The sequence below is a fragment of the Vanellus vanellus genome (assembly GCF_965231255.1).
Source record: "Vanellus vanellus genome assembly, chromosome: 6".
NCBI classification, from domain to species: domain Eukaryota; kingdom Metazoa; phylum Chordata; class Aves; order Charadriiformes; family Charadriidae; genus Vanellus; species Vanellus vanellus.
In genome coordinates, this window is record NC_138911.1 from 60,653,885 (window position 1) to 60,670,346 (window position 16,462).

Sequence of the window (16,462 nt, forward strand, 5' to 3'; positions counted from 1 at the left end):
ATGGATAATGATCACAAAACCTAAGCAGCAGGTGATAAAAATGAGAAGAGCAACTGACAATTCTCACAGAAGTGCTGCTACTGTATTGGAGAAAGAGGGTTTTGCAAGGGAAAGTTTTAATTAAAATATAAGCATTTAAATCACAGGGGAAGACTTCCCCCCCCCCAGGCGTAAGTGTGAAAGTTGGGGAGAAAAGTGAAGACAACACAAATTGATTGCTAGTTGTAAGACAGCATTAGAATGCTCCTGCGTAAGGAACTTTTCCCTCTGCAAAATTTCTTGGCAGGCTTTTTCCACTGTGAGGCTGTATTTATCCTTGTGAATTAAACATATTTGGAAATCTTCGTGGACACAAAGAGCAACTGGCATGAAATGGCCCACATCTATGCTAGTAAATTCTCTTATCTTCCAAAACAAAGCAGTAGGACAGAAAAGGAGTCCTCGCATCAGACTGGGAAGGTGCCTAGGACAGTGGTAGTTGTCACAGGCCAAATCCATGCCAGAGACCGTTGTCACAGAAACTAATACGGGCAATTACACCTCATTGAATTTACTGCTGTCAACATAGCTTAAGACTCCTACAGTTATTCTGACTCCCATAAAGGGTTGAATATGATAAAAGAGGTTTCCTGCTCTGCCTCCATTAAAATGACTGGGTTTGGATCTTGCTTTTGACATAGTCTTATTATTTAAGAAACAGCAGCATAAAGCTAACCAGATCTGGGTTTTGCTCAGATGAAATTACTGGAAGAATTATCAAGGATAGAATCTGTAGGTGATAAAAATAAAGGGAAACAGGAGGACAAAGTGGGTGAAGGGAACCAGGCAGTGGGATTGGTAAGGAACAGTTAATCACAAAGCTGAAGGAGAATAAAGGAGGAGAAATGTCAATTGTAAAGGAAATTAGGAAAAGACTCAGAAATTAATATAAATAAAGCTTTCTTCATAACTCTTATGTTATCTGCTTTGTCTCTCAAAGTTCTGCAGAACTAGAATTGACTGATCTTCATATTCTTGTGCTTGGTCCACTTCAAACAAACAAAAAAACCCCAACCCAAAACAAACGACACCCCCAAACATCCAAAAAACATGTTGGAACAATGACAAGATACACTTGCTTTTCAAGATAATTTTATGTTATCAGTAGAATGTAACTGGGGGGGGGGGGGCTGAAAGAAGCAAAGAATAAGTTCAGATATGAGTTTCTAATATGCTGCAGCAGAAAAAAGGTATGAAGAGCTGCATGCAGAGGCATCATGTCTCTGAGCAAGGAGGTAGTAGTTTACTGTCTAAGATACGCATATATATCTTATGTGTAAAAACCCCTTTTATTTAAAATTTTTTCCGTTAGAATTTAACAAATCAAGTATGGCTTAATATGCAGTCTTCATAATTTCTATTTTAAACATGCTGAAACAGTATCTTTTTGGTTTTAGAATATAAACCAGTTGGTAAGATAGGAGAGGGAACGTTTTCTGATGTTCTGAAGACACTGAGTCTTAGGGATGGAAAGTACTATGCATGTAAACACATGAAGCAACATTTTGAAAGGTATGCATAATTAATCATAGTACTACGGAAAATCTTATTTAAATTCAGTGGGGAAATGTGAAATTAAGACTAAGTGAAGTTTTTTGAATACGCATGTATTAAAAAGGTTTGCATATAGTACAGAAGGGGGTCTCTGCTGCTGATTATGCAGGGCCTTCCCATTTGGCATTGGGGTTATTTCCTTGAGTACGTTAATTGATGCCATCCACCGTATTAAATGCTGCTTGGCACTGGGTTGAGAGTGAAACAAGAAGAATGAGGACTATATAGTTGATCTCTGCCTTTCCAAATGCACTGAATATAGTGGTGCTGTTTTTCTTTTTGCTGTAAATAATCACAGGAGGAGGAAATGTATCCATCCTCCTCCTGGATAATACTTTTTTCAGTCTTACTTAAATATTGTTTTATTGCAAGTTAAAAACACTGTATTTATCCTTAGTCCATGTATAGCATTAGTTTTACTTCATATTTGCATTTATATTTAATTACATTCATGAGCAAGACATTATTTGGTCACAAAATAGGTGCTTTTTATCAGTTAGGTAAATAGAGAGGGCTGTGTGGAAGTAGACATACGTTTGGAGGAGAATGTAAAATCTCTAAGTGCCAAACAATGCCTTTTGGGTCACTGACTTTGTATTCTCAGTTAAATATATTAATTTCCTAGTGAAATCAGTGGGAGTGATACATTCGTACATATGAAGTAAAATGGGACATTTTGCTCTTAGGTGAGGTTTCACAATGTAACTCAGAGCTTCAAAGACTAAGGAAAAGTGGAGCTCTGAATAAATTACTGTAAATTAAAAAAAATCATACTCAAATATCTTCAAGTAATGTGGCTTTGGATTCTGTATTGTGTTCTTAGAGAACTGTTGGTCTATGTATAAATTACCTACAAGTGACCAAATTGTCCAATTTGTGATCAGAAGAGTATTTAAACTAACTGTTTAACTACGTCAACGGCAGATGGTATACAATTCAGTGGTAGGGCATAACATAGGGCATAACAACTCTTCTTTTCATGTAGCATGCTTAAAACATCTTTTAGGCCTTTAACATTTTGATAAATTGACTGACAAATTCTTTTGATTATATGAACTCTTTTAGCAACAGATAACAGTGTTTTAAACAGAACCTGCCCATACAAGGTATTTGTCCTAGTTTCAAATTGGAAAATATTGTTTTGGTGTTTAGCTTTAAGTCCGACTGTGAAAAGGTGTACGTTTCCAGTTCTGATCCATTAAATAGTGTGCAAAACTCTTTGTTTCCTGCTTCCTCCACAGAGTTTCTGTAGCATGTAGTTTATTAAAGTCTAGGAGGGCGACATAGTAATGAAACAATAGTTGGAACAGTGTCTATTGTTCATAGACAATAGAGGTTAGCATCAAAACTTAATTTTAAATGCTAAATTTGGCAAGTCTAGATTGTCACTTTCAGCATCATGCTGAGCAGGAGCTGGAATGTATACTACACCAGTGCAGAATAAACAGTATCACACATACTATTATGCAACACAGAATTCCTCCCAGATAGCTCCTTGGCATGGTAAATGATGTCTGGAGCACAATAAATTACTACTTATCTTGTTTGGGTAAGTCCAGCTGCTCCAGGCTGCAAGAAGGAATAAAGCCATTCTCCTGATCACTGATTTGCTCTATGAAGAAACAAAGCAGGCACACAATTTATCAGGTCCTGCATTTGAAAGTTCAATTACAAACTAAAGTGGAGTGGGTTCTGACAGTCTGTCAGGATGCAGTCTCATGGCAGGGAAGAAAGACAGTTCTAATCCAGTCCCTGATTGCAAGTCAGTCCTCCTCTTTTCTTTTTAATTCAACTTTAGTATGGAGCAAGTGAATAATCTGAGAGAAATACAAGCGCTAAGGAGGCTGAGTCCACATCCTAATATCCTTATGTTACATGAAGTTGTTTTGTAAGTACCGTGCATTCATTTCTTTCTTCCTTATTCATTTATTTGAATGATATCCAGTAACTTTTGGGTCTAGAGAGATAACCTGTAGGCACTTAACCAGCTTTTTATTCCAACAGAAAGAAAAAACCAAGAAATTTGTCCAATTCTGAAGTCTTTATGCCTTTTTTTGTTAAGAAAATCTGATGTAGCTTTCACTTTCTCTGGTTCTTTTGCAGCAGACCAAAAATATTTCAACATCAGTATTAAAATTACAGACTAGATATATTTTAAGCATAGCTAAGCTTCATATCATAATATGTAATTCGTGCTGGTGATTTCAACCCACGTCCCATACTCAATGAGTGCTTTAACTGCACAACATCATGTCTGCTGGAGACAGTATTTAGGTTAGGCACACTCAGAGCTTATCTGCTGGAATAGGCGCTGGTACTTCAAGGATCTCGGTCTGACTTCTCAGTTTGAATTAGGGATCTAAGCAAACTGTGTGGCAGTATCATTTTATAGGCAACCTTACAGACACCCCTTTGCAAATAATAGAAATTTAGATCTCTGAATTAGGCAGCAGCCGAGCTATGAATATGGAAAGAGATCAGTCAGTGATGAAGTTGGGTTCCTTAGCCTCATTAGGCACGTAAGTGTCTTCTGGGGACATGTTCTGTCTCATGAAGAGATGAGGTTTTATGACAGCATTTATTACGTTACTGTGCATTACAGTTCATCACTATGCAACAGCAGACTTCATTATTCAAATATTTGACGCAAAACTTGTTGAGTGCTCTAAAATGTTTTTTCTTGCTCTTCAGGCTGTCTTATTCCTTTGCTCAAAGCTCTGGTACTATACTGTTATTGACAGGTCCATTTTCTACAAATATACGGAAAGCCAGTAATTGTGCCAGCAGCTTAGCTTTCTGGAATTCTCAGCTTCAGCTGCTGTGTTGTTAATGAAGTGTAATCCAGATGGCCAGCCAGCTCGCCTAGCTCTTTCACAGTCTGTCTGCGAACTGAATTGCAGACTGTACCCTCAACCTTTTGCTGTCTGGGTTAATGGGACATTGCAGAGGGGATGTACGTTAATGCAATTTTCTGAAAAGGAAAAAAAAAAATGACCTACAGATGTCTGCCTCTGCAGAGCAGTGAAATGGAAAATAGTCTCAGATGTATTATCATATCGTGATAATACTTAAAATTGCTGTTGTCAGCAAAACACAGATTCCAATCAGATACCCCTTTCCATGCAATAGAACACTACTGGTAACCTAACTAGAAAGTATTTTCATATATAGGCCTTCATATCTTTTATTGTAAGATTGTATCAGTTCATTTACCGGAAATTGCTTGATACTGAACAGTGTGATATGTCCAGAAAACACACGTTCAGATAACTTCACAGAGTAAATCAGTTAACTTTTGCAACAGACACTTTGGATAGTATAAACTAAAAATATGATACTTCAGACCCTAAGTTGAAAAAATTTTATGAGAAAGTATCAATTAAAAATGAAAATGTCCATTTTAATACTGATTAAATTAAATACATTTTTTCTATGCTGTGTACAAATCAACATCTAAATTTTATTTCTAGCTTAAAATCTCTTTATATTTGTTTCCTCAGTGATAAAAAAGCTGGCTCCCTTTCACTGATATGTGAACTTATGGACATGAATATTTATGAGCTGATAAAAGGTAGGTAGCATATGCTTAAGAAACACACAAACCCTCCTTGTGTAGATCACAAAGTGGAATTAATTATTTTTTCACTTGGTTGTTCACTGTTACATATTATAAAACTCATAACGAAATTTTGTGCTGCACTGCCTTACTCTCTATTTCTTTCCAGAGCACTTGGTTAAGGCATGGATGCATACAGAAGGTTTCTAATGAGTCAGGTCAATGGCCATCTATTTCTACAGTCAAACTTTACATGAAAACAACCAACCTTGACTGCAAGACACAAAATAATTGCTTTATGTAACAAAAAGTACAATTTAAATAGGTTCTTTGTTAGGACTGTAATGATATAAAAGGAAAATTATTCCCATTTGTTTCAAAAACTACTGAATCTATGAATAATGATTTCCAGGTTTTATGTCTAGAAAAAATGCCTTTTACCAAGATTTCTCTATAAGTAACATTGCTCCATGATACCTCCTATATTTAAAAATTCTGTAGCTGTTTGTCGAAGCAGATGGGAGACCACAAAAGCTTAAGGAAGAGTTACTACAAAAAAAGTTTAGAACAAAAGCTGATTTAATACCAGATCTCATACAGACACCAAAGGAGTTGGATACAGCAAATGAAGGGGCAGTTACTTATAATTCAATATTAAAAGATGATTTTTTTCCTGAATAATTAATAATTTGTAATGTCTTAACAGTTGGGAGATTCATTTAAACAACTGAGCATGCAACTGTCATTCAGGGTAATAGAATAGATAAAAGGCTTGCTCCCAAACATTGCATTGGTGACACTGAGTATTCAGATCTCTAACAAAAGTAGTAGCCCTGTTCCTGACATAGATAAAAAATTGAGAATAAAATACAGTTATGTGCTGATCAGTGAAGCAGACATTAATATTTGCTGGTTTTAATAAGACATTTTATTTTTCTAGCATAAATTTGTTAAGTTGTAATGTCAGAGTAATGGCATACAGGAAGGTGTCCTAACTGATAGTAAGTTAGTCCAGTGCATTAAAACAATCCTGCATCTACTCCTTCTAGGAAAGATACTGTACTTCAGAAAAATTAGAATGTTTACGTTTGTTCTTTAACTGCCTTTTTTTTAATGCCAGAATATTTGCTTTCATTTGGTTACATTTTTCAGTGTTTCTCTTATTCTTTTCATGTAAAAAGCTTGCTATAGTAAGCATTGTATACAGATGGAAATTAGTCTAATACTTTCACTATGTTTTTTTATTTATTTTAAAATACAGTTTTTATCAAATTCAGCTTTTCCATAAGAAGATTGTTTTCCTGCCACTTAGTTTTAAAAACCTTTTTTAAGGCATAGTGAATCAGTTCAAAATGAAATCTGTGTTCAATTGTAACCTAAAATGCTGCAGTTAGAGGTTTTCTGAACATTAATCTGGGTCTACCTGAACTTCTATAAATTGCTGGTTCTTCTTTATGGTCTGGATTTTGTGTCTGGACTGTGTTTCCCATGACACGATGTCTTTTTTTCACCTTGTACAAGGTGGTGGCACATGGGGTGGAGCTTGTCAAATCATAGAATAAAATGGGAAAATGAACAACAGATTCCTCTGGAGATTATAATAAATAAAAGAAGTATTTTAATAGTTTTAAGTATTAAAGTATTTCATTTGTGTCAAGTGTTTTGCATTTTTCAGAAATGAATTTTGGGAGTCCAAAGTAGACATGTCAATACCACAATTTCCTGTGGGGCAGAACTAGCTTTTTATTTGTTTTCTTCCCCAAACAACTCTACTTGTGGCTTATTGCAAAGTCAAGAGATGTAACATGTGGTAGTCATTTCAAGCAATAAATATAGCAAAAATTCCAAGTACGTAATTAAATTGGAAAATTAATCTTAGTTCTGAGCCAGAACACCTACTGACTCGGGATATCCAGTTAATAATGGCAAGTAGAAGGAGCTACTTTTGAATTTTCAGCGTTTTGATCTGAAGGAGTGCATTACTAATTTGTAGGACAATAAAATTATGTTCGTTAGCAATGCTCTGTCACAAAACGGTTTTCAGAGTGTACAAAAGTAGTTACCTTTCAGATGATTTGTAGTCTTTTGTAAATTTCTACAGTGTATAGTAGTGCGGATGCTTGTCATTTGCTGACTACTCTGAATCTTGCAAAATTAAGTTTAATAAAGGTGCAGAACGATTTAAAAAGCTTTGAGTTAGAAAAATTTAGAGGCAAGCATGGTTTGTATGAAATTTTGTAATGAAGAAAAACTTGAACCTGGGGTTGAGTGAAAGTGAATTTCTAATTTAACAAGGTGTGTATGGAGAGAGACACTTCTGTAATTAGGAGCACAGTTCACTGTAATGCTACCAATGTGGAAAGTTCATCCTTTTGGTTTTTTTCCTTAGTAAACTGGCAGGTTCGTGTTATTTCAATCAAGACAAGGCTCTTTGTCTTTACACAAAATCATAATTCTCTTGCTATTCATTTATAGTGCTATCTCAAATCATTTAATAACTGAAAAACAGTCTTGCCTTTTGTTTAATCAAGAACAGTTTGGTGATTTAAAGCGATGAAAAAAATATGGCTCAGAGAGAGTGGGGAAGATGCCTCAAGCAAAAACGATTGTAGCCTTAAGTGCCACCACTTTACGATTCACTTCATCATTACTTCCAAATAAGGTTTCTCTAATGATAAATCTGGAAGTAGCAGAGCATCTGCTCCAGATTTTACTAGTGACATGTAACGAAAAAACTATTGAGTGTGACTCCTTTTTGTAAGGGCCTGATTTTTTAAATACTACTAATAATCTGAGTTGGTTTGAATAGCTGCTTTTATAAAATCTTTTCTCCTATAAATGACAAAAATCCAGATGTTGAAAACACCAGTTATCTCTACTGGAGTAATAATACTACAATTCCTGATGTAAAGGGTACTCTGTTTCAAGTGCTTTGTTATCTAATCCTGCTCAGTGGATTATGTGGCTGGCTGGAGGAGTACTGTAATCAGTTAGGAACACAAGTCCCCATGGTTGCTTGGGCTCGCGGCCTCAATGAGTTAGTGTCCTGATAATCTCCCTCCTCCTCCCCAGCCAATTACTCATACTACTGTCATCAGGCAGATCAGTACCTGCTTTGTTTTTCAAAAATGGGATCATTTCTGCCTCCGTTGATGACATTGCAGTGTTACATAAAGGCATTACAGCAAGATTAAAAGGCCTTTGGAGCCTATAAAAGAAAAAAAAAATGAGTAGTTGCTGAACGGCTCTGAAAAATAGATAAATTTTATAACTGTCGTTATTGTGCAATGGCAAGAGCAAGCTAAACTACATCGGTTAACCTTTAATTTGCAAGTCAAATGTGAATCACAGTCATTTAAGCGTTTCAGTAATTTGAGGTGATTGATATGGATCTTGAACCTTAAGGACAGTTACTTTGTTTAGAGAGGAAATTAGATGTTTAGAAGTGAAATACTGCAATTCTGTTAGAACTTGGGGAAACAGATACTGCAAGAAAAACATTCAGTAAAAGCTAAGGTAGATTACAGGCTATTGAATTGACAGTTGTTAGCTGAGCTATTCTGGTGCATACTGAAATTCTACATTATGTCTGAAGTAGAGTGGAAAATGGATTACAAAGCCTGACAGAAATAGTATAATTGAAAAAGTTAGTATCAATACACTATTGGAAGCAGAAGAGTAATTTTTTTGTATTCTGTTGTTTGCTAAAAAGGACTTGTACAACTTGAAATTTAATTCTAGGAAGGAGAAAACCATTACCTGAAAAAAAAATTAAGAACTACATGTACCAGTTATGCAAATCTCTTGATTACATACATAGGTAAGAGACCTGTTCAGCAAGAGCTTTACAGTAAATGTATCATACATTTATTTCAGGGTCATCTCTAAGCAGAAATAAAATTGTCTGGGGCAGCAGACTGCTGCGGGGGAAAAAAAGGCCATGGCCCAGATGCATCTTTACCTGTAGCAGAGCCCTGGGAGGCAGGAAGCGGGCAGCCCAGGCTGCTGCCAACACTCCAGAGGAGCTGTAGTGAAGCCTCCCTGGGAGGGGGTGGCCCCTGCAGACCTTTGGTAACCCTGGTGAGAGCAAAAGCAGAAAGTCCCCTTCCTGGACTTGCCTTTTCCCCATTCCCATACTTGTAAGCTGTTGGTGGCAAAATGCAATTTTTTTAACTATGGTGTTGATAAGTTTAAACAATGTGTTAGTTTCTTTAAGGTTTTGTTGTTTTGTTTTTTTTTTTTTTTACAAATAACTGGTAGCACTTATAGTGCTTATCTTTTTACTCAACTCTTCTGTCTGATGTGTTTATGTTGGTACAGAAATGGGATATTTCACAGAGATGTGAAACCAGAAAACATATTAATAAAGGTAATTAATTTTATGTGAGAATATTTAACTGAAAGTGAAGTGTATCAGTGTTTTTCTCTTTACTCTGAGAAGGTAATGCTTCTTCATGAATTAAAAGTACAGTTTTTAGAAAATATAGAGACAGCTACTTCTAATACCGTATTCCTGATCTAGAAGAATGAACAAGCAAGTTTGTTATTGACTAAAACCTTACATGAATCACATGTATTACAGCCTGCATGTGTTCCAATCTAAAAACCTGCTCTTTGTCCTCTATTAATTTATAGTTCCCTTTCTGTGTTAACCCAGAAACCAGTGATAGGGTTCAGTTCTGCAGCACTTTCTTTCTGCATTCAATTCCTACGTTCAATGGAAGTTACTCACACAAAAGACAGCAAAAGCTTTCAGAAGATTTCTTCATTGAAATCTATTCTGACAGTTTCAGAATGTTATTTTGTTAATGTCTGAAAAGGAAGGATTTAAAAATTCAGTTTATGATATTTTATTTTCTGGAGATAATTTTTTCTTTTCAGTCTTAGAAGTGTACAGGAGAAGCTGTTACAAAGAGGCCAAAGCCACCTATTATATCCCTACTAAACACAAGAACTCTAAGAAAATAACTTAATCCAGATGTCCTATTTAGTCTTTCTTTCAGTAATAGTCCATATGCTTTTCAATTAACTCTTTCTTTTAATGATGTACAGAATGGTATTTGCACATATTACGGGACACAGTTATCTTCAAGCGTGGAGCTACGTGCTATTTAAATGCAGTTTTTCTGCTATAATACCACCCCTGGGATTTCTGAAAGTTTATTCTTAAAGTAGTCTGTGATTTCTTTTATAATGACTACTTCACACGTTTAAGGAAAATCTTTGCATGAATATTTCAGTGTTTCTAATTTGTCAAAATATTTATTTTTGCAGCAGAATAGCCTGAAGTTAGGAGATTTTGGATCTTGTAGGAGTATCTATTCTAAGCAGCCACATACAGAATATATCTCTACACGCTGGTACCGGGCACCTGAATGCTTACTTACAAATGGCTACTATAGTTACAAAATTGATATGTGGAGTGCTGGCTGTGTTTTCTATGAAATCACAAGGTACAGTGTTCAGTGGAGGGTCTTGCTTATTATTAATCAAGAAAATCAAAGGTAAATAACTCTAATAAGGAGCACATGGTATGGGTAATATGATCTTTGTTTCCATGGTTTTGTGGAAGCTTCTGTGATTAGTCTGCATGGTTCATGCAGCATTAATCCTTTCTTGTCTGGCACTCTTCACCCTATGGCAGGTTAGTAATAAAGCAGTGGGATGTTCAAGAGAACATGGTACCAACAAACATTATTTACAAGTAAAATAATGTTTTTGAACAGTTGGTTGTTCTGGTGTTTGTTTTGGTTTTAGGATTTTTTTTCCACTGGCTTCATGTTTGAGTTTGGTAAAAATGTGTTTTCTCTGCTTTATCTCTGAATGGATCATTTCCTGTCATGAGCATCGCTAACTATCCTCGATCTTGTTAATGCACTTGATGGTAAAACTTTTCCCTTGTTTTTTGACTTACTATTCTGCAAAACCAGAGGAGATTAGAGAAGACATTCCCTCTGATTTACTACTTAGATTTATACTATAGTGTGTTTAACAACCTTGTATCAGGACCTTATGTTCTGGAATATTTTGAAGTCGGATTCTGATGAAGGAAGAGTTCAGGGAAACCCAGATTATAGTCCTTTAAGCTTTTCGATGATGATGAAACTATAACTCAAAAAATTTGTCACTGGTATTCAAGAAAAGAGGAAAAATAACCACCATGAGTATTTCTCCATATCTTTGTGCCCTAGCAACAGCAGCAGTTCTTCTTTATTCTCCTCCCACACTGCAGTCTCTGATATGCAACCAGGAGTGACAACATTTGCTTAGCTTCTTTCTTCCTCCTCCACATGGCAAGTGCAGCTGCTGCCATCATCATCACATTAAATGACAACCCTTATGCTTTGCCTGCTAACTTGTAGAAACAGTCCTACTTTGGTCAGAAAACTGTTAACACAAAAATCCCAAATGTGACAGTTCTCTTACAAAGTAAATTGGGACCAAAAGCTTTAAAAATGCCGTGGTTTTCCATTTCAATTTGAATCAGGTGGGCTTTGAAGTTTGGCAAGAAAATTATACGCTGCAAACTTCAGTTTTCTTAGGGCAAAAAACCTTAAAGATATTTCCACATAATTTTAGGTTAATGTAACAAATTTCATTTTTTGCAACCACTGCACATTTTCAGAGACGTGATAGATGTGTTCAGAGAGAAATGAGGGATGTTTATTGGAAATTACCGAATTAAAAAAGATACAGCGTTGCCATGCTAAAGGAAGTTATGGACAGGCTTGTTTCTTTTTAAGTGTATCTTGCAGTGTATGCTGTTGAACATTTGCCTAAGCTTTTACACCACATTGTGTAAGAATTTTTAGTCTTTTACTCAGCCATGTGTATCTTTCAAATCTTGGTCTCCCTCTTTCTGTTCCTTATAAATCGTGGTTCCTGAATTTTTTTTTTTTTTGTGGATTACACAGTTGTTCTTCCTTAAGTTATAGCTTTACATTTAGAGACAGCACGTTTTTGTAGTTCACAGAAAAGCTACTCCCAACTGCTTGTCTTGATCTAGCTGCACAACATGAATCAGATCTCTTTTCTCTCCTTCCTCTACTCAAAGCTTTATAAAGACATTCAGAGAAGTGTGCAGGCAGCTGTTTGATTGAATTTGCAAACAGTTAAATCCTTCTACAGGGGGCTAACTGTATTACTTTCAAGAATCATGTGGTGCTACTGAAGTGTTTCTTAAATTATAATCCTCAGGATATGCTCTGCTAACATGGAAAAAGGCAACACATGCAAGAGATAAATGTTAGTGGATCTAATTTGTTAAGTCAGATTGTTCTACTGATAACAATATTTTCAAGGACTCTATGCAAGTTTTATATTAACTGAGGATCAAGCTCAGGAATGCAGTTCAAATTACCATCTTTCCAGTATTGCTGCTTGCAAAGAACCTGTGTGTGAACAATAGGATATTTCTTATAAATATATTTCTATGTGCATACACAACAAGAGGGACTGCTTGACTCTGCTGTCTTAAAATGAGAAAAACACATTGTCTTCTGGGTAGAAGAACACGCAATCCCATTTCCATTGCCTTTCACCAGGGAGGGATGTTCTCCTCACAGGTTTGGGGTAAAATATGTAGAGAGGGCAACTAGTTTTCTGTTTAGTAACCTAAACTACTCTTTCCATCTAAACATGTAGTTGTATTAATCTGCTCCTCACATGTTATCCTTCAGTTGTTGGTTGGTATTAAACTGTCCACAAATTAATAATCCTAAAATGTGCCTTCCTTGTAAATGAAAATTTTTTAACTAAAGTGGCAGCTGTGCCACTTAAACTAGTTCAATTGTGTCCTCTCTAGTGCTAATACCATCTCTTATCTTGCAGTTTTCAGCCTCTCTTTCCTGGATCTAATGAGCTGGACCAAATTTCAAAAATCCATGACGTTATAGGCACTCCTGCTAACAAAACTCTCAACAAGTTAAAGCTGTAAGTATGCACTCCCATAGTTATTAATCTCACTGTTTAAATATCCACAATATAACTGTACAACTGTGTGCAATTTCTGCTCAGGGAAAAATCTAATACTGTTGTGACAGCTGCTGACCAAGGAGCAGTGTCTTCTATCCCAAGCCAGAGATAATCATGCATTTGTGATCCTTGCAAGCAGAGCAGGGGAAATCTGAGCCTGTATCAATCTTATTTGCCCTTTTATTTCCATAGGATCTTTAAGGCAGTGTCTTCTATCCCAAGCCAGAGATAATCATGCATTCGTGATCCTTGCAGGCAGAGCAGGGGAAATCTGAGCCTGTATCAATCTTATTTGGCCTTTTATTTCCATAGGATCTTTAAGGCCAATGACAAAACTTATTAGGAAAGAAAACATTTTTTCCAAGTATTACTTACTTGTCCCTAATAAATGATTACCTAAGTCAGATTATAATATTTTTTTTTCCAGTAAATTTTAATTCTGTCTGAATCTGCATGAATAATTGTTTGTTCTTAACTTACTCAACACAGGTCAAGAATTGCAAGTTTTGATTTCCCCTTTAAAAAAGGAAAAGGAATACCTCCTCTTGTGCGCAATTTGTCTCCCAAAGGCTTCTCTCTCCTGTACGCAATGATAAAATATGATCCTGATGAGAGAATTGCTGCCCATCAAGCATTACAGCACCCTTATTTTCAAGAACTCTGGCAAGTGACTTCAAATCACTTCAATCTTGAAGACTAAAATTAAAAAGTGGAGGGAGCACTGTGTGCTTATTATTTAAAGTGGACTGAAATGAAATTTGCTTACAGTGCTAGAACTTAGCTTGCAAGTCAGTGAACATAATTCAGTCAACATAATTCTTTGTGTTGAGCCCAAACTTCACCTAAAATGCAGCTGATGTTTTTCTCTTTTTTTCTTTTTTCCCCAAACATTTTAGGGCAGCTGATACACAAGCTTTGGCCATGCATAAAAAATTAAGATTACTAGGAAATACAGCAGGGCAAGTACCTCTGCATTTGTGGCAAATTTCAAGGGAAAGTCAAAGACAGGTAATATTTAGGTGGAAGAATAGTCAGCCCATTTAGAGAAAGTAATTTGTGACACTGAGCTTGTTAGCTGGAAACAAATGTTTTACTTAAGCTGATTACTGGGTTTTATTCAGTCTGCCTAAACGTTGATCTTTATTGGGTCTGATGCAGTTCTACCCCCTGCAAGCCCTGAAAATCATGAGTTAGAATTTAGAAGCTGTGATACCACATAATCCCTTCAGCAGATGGTTGTCATAGTTGCTATTACTTAGAGGGCGAGTTCCACATTTTTTTTAAATATCTGCATCCTGTTCTTTTGTTGTCTGCCTTTTGAGTTGAAAAGTTGTACAGATGAAGTTCTAGCAGAGGCAGAAAGTGTGCTTTTGCCTTTTCAGACCTTCAGTCTACAGTTTGAACAAATAAGATTTTTTTAACTTAATTATCCTGTATTTAGATGATATCTGGGAAAATCCGAAACTTGTATTTGACACTGGAAATCAGCGAATTAAAATCTCATTAAAAATTCTAGCCAGTTAAAACTTTATCTTCAAGCCATGTAAAAAATACTCAACATATTCACTCTTTAAGAGTTTACTATATCTGTAAGGTGAGATAGAAGTTAGTACTACATGAAAATCTCTCAAATACATTTTTTCCCCAAAAAACCCAAATTACAGTAGCAAAAAAAAAAAAAATCTGTTGTGCATTTAACCTTGAAAGTGTGAACTCTTCTATAGGAGCAGCCACATTTTCCATCAATTTAGTTCTAGGGTTCATCAATGTGAGCTTAGCAAGAAGTTCCTTCAGGAAAAATTGCAAGAAACATCCAGTAGGGTAGTAATTTTTTAAAAAGAATTAGCTGAAGTAATGTTCGGCTGAGTTTTTGGTGTTTTTTTCCTGATTGGTTGTATTTTTTCTTTTATTTTTATTCCTTAAGATGTTATCAGAAAGAAACTGAATCTTATTTCTTTATTTTTAAAGTATTCTCTTAGGAAAGACCAGGAAAAAACAAAACGACATGGACCTCCTCGTGGAGAATTACCAAAATTAAATCTTTCTGGAGTAGCCAAATTGACTCCTATGTTGCATTCAGTTTTCCGGGCACCTAAGGAAAGTGGTGAAACCCCCGTGTTACAGTCTGTTAGATTTATCGGATCAGACATCGAGGTATAGACTCTAACTTGCTCATTAAAGTGTAATAGCAAAATGTGTTTTACAGAGCGTATTTCAAAATTCTGTTGTTTCCTCAACAGTCTGAGAAACAGAAGGCACTTAAGTCTTCACGAAAACATTTCCACTTACCTGCTATAGAACGAAGAGGAGGAGGTTACTGACTGCCTTGTAAGGTATTCGGAGTGTGAGGAAAACCCACGACTATGCAGTGCGAGAGACCCGATCATGCTTCTGTTGTTAGAGATCTAACAAGAACAGCAGTGCCTTAATTTGTGTTTCTCTGACAATTTATAGGAAAGCCCCACAAGGTTATGAGGGCTGCTTACCTACCATTTTGGTATGCTGTTCCTGAAAGATATCAATATTTAATTAAAGCATTGCTCTGGCAGAGCTTGGAGAGCACTCTGTATTGAACTTTCTAAGTATTTTTTCCTTTTAGAACCTGATGGAGGAGGAGGTTGGTTAAAAATAACACGAAAGGATTCTTTGAGCTTCAGTATTAGGAATGGAATGTTATGTACAAAATATAAGTTTTCATATTATATTATAAATAGCAGCTAACTTTTGTATATTTTTTAATGTTAAAAAAATATTTTTCAGTCAACTGTGGAAAGTATTCACCTGTATTTAATAACTTCAACATCAAGTTTTATTGAGAATGTGCTGATTATGCAATCATATGAGATACTTGATTTTGATGCAGTTTCTGTACCTGGTGAATATTTTCATATAACTATAATCTAGCTAAGAGCTAAAGCAACTGTTTATCTGATTCAAAAGCAAGTAAAATTTAGTCATAGTTTTCTTCAAGCCATTGATTTTAAGATTAATCAAAAGTTTTAAGGGTAACTGATCCTGCAGCTAGTTGCTTAAAAGAGCAGTAAAGGAACATATTTTCTCATGTTTCAGAAATTTTGCACACAGATCATCAGTAACGATTTAATATAGCGTTACTGTTTGCTAGTGCTGTAAAAGGCAGAGTTAAAATGCAGCATTTTTATCTTACTTGAAAAAAGTAGTTATTGCAATTTGATACCATTGATTTTAAAACTCCCCAAATCTCTTAAAAATTTGAAATAATTAATTTGCAATACTTAAATTTGGTGATGTGTTACAAACCAGTTTTGCTATTTAAAAAACAAATGAGTTTGTGCAAGTCAGACTTAGCTGGGGGTTTAA

The 16,462-nt window shown here is 35.6% G+C and overlaps 1 protein-coding gene across 1 annotated transcript; it reads left to right on the top strand.

Moving 5' to 3' along the window:
* The first annotated feature begins 3,446 nt into the window (after positions 1 to 3,446).
* MOK (MOK protein kinase) lies at positions 3,447 to 15,502 on the top strand. The gene is given in 11 exon segments (XM_082485715.1): positions 3,447 to 3,481; positions 5,094 to 5,164; positions 8,891 to 8,969; positions 9,470 to 9,518; positions 10,424 to 10,602; positions 12,980 to 13,081; positions 13,613 to 13,786; positions 14,020 to 14,131; positions 15,092 to 15,280; positions 15,284 to 15,317; positions 15,320 to 15,502. Coding segments are annotated over 11 exon segments (1,134 nt in total). The 5' UTR covers positions 3,447 to 3,461; the 3' UTR covers positions 15,445 to 15,502.
* Positions 15,503 to 16,462: the final 960 nt, after the last annotated feature.